Consider the following 5,054-nt stretch of genomic DNA (forward strand, 5'->3'; position numbering starts at 1 on the left):
AGGCATCAAAATTGGCAAAGATGAAGTCAAGCTTTCGCTTTTTGCAGATGACATGATATTATACATGCAAAATCCAATAGACTCCACCAAAAGTCTGCTAGAATTGATACATGAATTAAGCAAAGTCGCAGGATACAAAATCAATGTACAGAAATCAGTTGCATTCTTATACACTAACAATGAAGCAACAGAAAGACAAATAAAAAGACTGATCCCATTCACAATTGCACCAAGAAGCATAAAATACCTAGGAATAAATCTAACCAAAGATGTAAAGGATCTGTATGCTGAAAACTATAGAAAGCTTACGAAGGAAATTGAAGAAGATTTAAAGAAATGGAAAGACATTCCCTGCTCATGGATTGGAAAAATAAATATTGTCAAAATGTCAATACTACCCAAAGCTATCTACACATTCAATGCAATCCCAATCAAAATTGCACCGGCATTCTTCTCGAAACTAGAACAAGCAATCCTAAAATTCATATGGAACCACAAAAGGCCCCGAATAGCCAAAGGAATTTTGAAGAAGAAGACCAAAGCAGGAGGCATCACAATCCCAGACTTTAGCCTCTACTACAAAGCTGTCATCATCAAGACAGCATGGTATTGGCACAAAAACAGACACATAGACCAATGGAATAGAATAGAAACCCCAGAACTAGACCCACAAACGTATGGCCAACTCATCTTTGACAAAGCAGGAAAGAACATCCAATGGAAAAAAGACAGTCTCTTTAACAAATGGTGCTGGGAGAACTGGACAGCAACATGCAGAAGGTTGAAACTAGACCACTTTCTCACACCATTCACAAAAATAAACTCAAAATGGATAAAGGACCTGAATGTGAGACAGGAAACCATCAAAACCTTAGAGGAGAAAGCAGGAAAAGACCTCTCTGACCTCAGCCGTAGCAATCTCTTACTCGACACATCCCCAAAGGCAAGGGAATTAAAAGCAAAAGTGAATTACTGGGACCTTATGAAGATAAAAAGCTTCTGCACAGCAAAGGAAACAACCAACAAAACTAAAAGGCAACCAACGGAATGGGAAAAGATATTCGCAAATGATATATCAGACAAAGGGCTAGTATCCAAAATCTATAAAGAGCTCACCAAACTCCACACCCGAAAAACAAATAACCCAGTGAAGAAATGGGCAGAAAACATGAAAAGACACTTCTCTAAAGAAGACATCCAGATGGCCAACAGGCACATGAAAAGATGTTCAGCGTCGCTCCTTATCAGGGAAATACAAATCAAAACCACACTCAGGTATCACCTCACGCCAGTCAGAGTGGCCAAAATGAACAAATCAGGAGACTATAGATGCTGGCGAGGATGTGGAGAAACGGGAACCCTCTTGCACTGTTGGTGGGAATGCAAATTGGTGCAGCCGCTCTGGAAAGCAGTGTGGAGGTTCCTCAGAAAATTAAAAATAGACCTACCCTATGACCCAGCAATAGCACTGCTAGGAATTTATCCAAGGGATACAGGAGTACTGATGCATAGGGGCACTTGTACCCCAATGTTCATAGCAGCACTCTCAACAATAGCCAAATTATGGAAAGCGCCTAAATGTCCATCAACTGATGAATGGGTAAAGAAATTGTGGTTTATATACACAATGGAATACTACGTGGCAATGAGAAAAAATGAAATATGGCCTTTTGTAGCAACGTGGATGGAACTGGAGAGTGTGATGCTAAGTGAAATAAGCCATACAGAGAAAGACAGATACCATATGGTTTCACTCTTATGTGGATCCTGAGAAAGGTAACAGGAACCCATGGGGGAGGGGGAGGAAAAAAGAAAAAAAAAAAAAAAAGAGGTTAGAGTGGGAGAGAGCCAAAGCATAAGAGACTGTTAAATACTGAGAACAAACTGAGGGTTGATGGGGGGTGGGAGGGAGGAGAGGGTGGGTGATGGGTATTGAGGAGGGCACCTTTTGGGATGAGCACTGGGTGTTTAATGGAAACCAATTTGACAATAAATTTCATATATTATAAAAAAAAAATAAAAATAAAAATAAAATTGTTAGAAAAAAAAATAAATAAATGCTCACAAAACTTGTTTTTTCAGAGGGAACCAAAGCAAAGGAAAGGCTTCAGAGGGAAAGAGAAGGAGGAAGGAAGGAAACTGTATATGAGGGAACTTTTGCAAACATCATAGAAGCTCACAGTTCCGTTGTCGTAATCCAGAAATACTCCAATCTGACCCAGAGGACTTTCCACATACTGAATTAATGGCGGGGAGTTGGTGGAGAGACTATAACGATTGTTTATCTTCAAAGAAAACAGAAGAAATGCTGCCTCAGGATCACTAATGATATCAGTATCACTCATCAAGGAATCTTTACAGACTCCCAGAATCCAATTTGGGGAGCATGTGACATCCACCTCCCAGTAATGTTTACCAGAGGTGAAGACCTGAGGTCCCCAGGCTGCAAAGCTCGCCAGGCTCTCAGGCTCTCTGGACACACCAGGATGGGTGACTCCAAACATCACACTTCCAGCATCCTCAGAAACGCACATGTAACGACCGGTGGCTTCCTGACTCAGCATATTACCCACTACAAAGAGAGGCAAAAATTAGGTCAGTGAATGGGTTTCCATGTCCTGAGGGGCAAAGATTTTCTACCCACCAATGACCTCTTCATTTCTCCTCCTTCAAGGAAATATAAAAGAAAAGAGTGAAGACAGTTCAGATGGCTTATCTATGAAGAGCAAGAGTTGTGACTGCCTCTATAGCACAGAAACCCTTCAAATCATACAGAAAAAGGAAAAACATCCAGACATATTGTGAACTGTGTGAAGCAGTCATTTAATGTCAGTCTGGATAATTTATTTCAGGACACACCTCATTTTTTGTCTTTACTTCAGAAAACTCTTCCTGTGTTGTTTATCTTTAATACTATTTAATAAATAAATAGCACCTAAAAAAAATAAATAAAATAAATAAATAAATATTTTTTAAAAAGAAGAAATGTTAGTTACCCAACTCATATTCTCAAGCTACCATATTTCGTACCCAACCCAGACAAAGACAGAACAAAAAGGAAATCAGAGGTGCCTGGGTGGCTCAGTCGGTTAAGCATCTGACTCTTGATTTTGGCTCAGGTCATAATCTCATGATTCGTGAGCTGGAGCTCTGCATCGGGCTCTGTGCTAACAGCATGGAGTCTGCCTGGGATTCTCTCTGCCTCTCCCCTGCTCATACTCTTTCTCTCTCTCTCTCTCCCTCCCCACCCTCCGCCCTCTCTGAAAATAAATAAATAAACTTTAAAAAACAGGAAATAAATCACCCAGGTCAGGTAAATTCATGAACACAAATGTAAATACCTTAAGGAAAATATTATAATTCTGAATCCCAAAATGCATAAAATAATAATGTAACATGATCAAGTTGGTTTTCTTTCTCAGGAATGAAAGTTTGACTTAAAATTAAGTATCAATTAATCGAAATGATTATTTCAATAGATATGAGAAAAGCATTCAATAAAATTCCATATCCACTCATGATTAAAAAAAAAAAAAACCTAAGAAAATGGAAATAGAAAGTCTCTAACTTGTCAAAGGATCTCTAAAAATAACTGGTAGTCTGGTAGCAAAGCATACTTAAATGTACTGCTTCCAGCATTTCACTGTTAGGCACTGTCTGTTACAAGACACAGATGCCTATTTAATACTGCTTCCACTGAACACTGTACTAGAGATCTTAGCTTGTACAGTAAGACAAGAAAAATATGCCAAAAATGGATTTGAAAGGGATAAAATTGTCAGTATTTGCATCTCCTATCACTGTCTACATGTAAGCCATAGGAAATTATTAATTAGTAACAGGGTTTAACAATTGCTGCTTACAAAACCCATATGAAAATGCCAATGGCATTGCTCTACACCCTCAACAATTAGTCAAGAAATCATAATTTTTTTTTTTCAACGTTTATTCATTTTTGGGACAGAGAGAGACAGAGCATGAACGGGGGAGGGGCAGAGAGAGAGGGAGACACAGAATCGGAAACAGGCTCCAGGCTCTGAGCCATCAGCCCAGAGCCTGACGCGGGGCTCGAACTCCCGGACCGTGAGATCGTGACCTGGCTGAAGTCGGACGCCTAACCGACTGCGCCACCCAGGCGCCCCAAGAAATCATAATTTTTTAAGATACTTTTTTTAAGATGTAGTTAGCTAGGGAAAAAAAAACTAACAAAAGATGTAACACATTGTGCTGAAAAAATATAAAACTTTATTGCAATACTGAAAACCCTAAACAAATGGAGAGATATGTAATATTCCTGGATAGAAAGATTTAATATCATAATGCATTCTCACCAAAATGATTTTTAGATTCACTTACATACTTTTTGGATTCCCAAAATATTTTTCAGAAAAACATGCAAAAGGAAAACAATTAGGAAGAAGTAAGTTAACACCAATATCAAGGTAGTTTCCTTTAGGTGGGGTTGAGATGAGAATTAAATTAGGAAGGGGTTCACAGGAGGCTTGAGATTTTAGTAATGTTCTGTTCCTTAAACTGAAACACAGCTGTGCAGGTCTTTGTTTTATTATTTTTCATTAAACTTTACATTAGTGTTTTATATACTCTGTACATTTCAAAATAGAGATTTTAAGGGGTGGCTGGGTGGCTTAGTTGGTTAAGTGTCCAACTTCAGCTCAGGTCATGATCTCATAGGTCATGTGTTCAAGCCCCACGTTGGGCTCTGTGCTGACAGCTTGGAGCCTGGAGCCTGCTTCAGATTCTGTGTCTCCTGCTCTCTCTGCCCCTCCCCAACTCATGCTCTTTCTTTTTATCTCAAAAACAAACATTAAAAAATTCAAAACAGAGATTTTAAAAATAATATTAGTAAATAATTTGCCCAAACTGTCTACTTGCCTATAGTTGTTTAAAAACTTCCTGAAAATGTTAATCCATTACGTTTGGTAAGTACCAAGAAGGCCAATACTAGATCTTATTGTTCATCCCATTTTCCATTGTCTAGTACAGTACCTGGGATGGAAAAAATAGCTCTATAAATATTTTTTTTTAATGAGTGA

The 5,054-nt window shown here is 38.6% G+C and overlaps 1 protein-coding gene across 1 annotated transcript; it reads right to left on the reverse strand.

Annotated features, from left to right (window-relative positions):
• Positions 1-2,068: 2,068 nt before the first annotated feature.
• Positions 2,069-2,620, reverse strand: LOC123600042 (tripartite motif-containing protein 64-like). Its single transcript, XM_045482423.1, has one exon. The coding sequence runs from the start codon at positions 2,562-2,564 to the stop codon at positions 2,079-2,081; it is 486 nt and encodes a 161-aa protein (XP_045338379.1). The 5' UTR covers positions 2,565-2,620; the 3' UTR covers positions 2,069-2,078.
• Between the last annotated feature and the right edge of the window lie 2,434 nt (positions 2,621-5,054).

The sequence above is a fragment of the Leopardus geoffroyi genome, chromosome C1, assembly GCF_018350155.1.
Source record: "Leopardus geoffroyi isolate Oge1 chromosome C1, O.geoffroyi_Oge1_pat1.0, whole genome shotgun sequence".
NCBI lineage: Eukaryota > Metazoa > Chordata > Mammalia > Carnivora > Felidae > Leopardus > Leopardus geoffroyi.

Coding starts and splice junctions, on each gene's coding strand:
- LOC123600042 (XM_045482423.1), bottom strand. CDS start 2,564: ATGCTGAGTCAGGAAGCCACCGGTCGTTACATGTGCGTTTCTGAGGAT.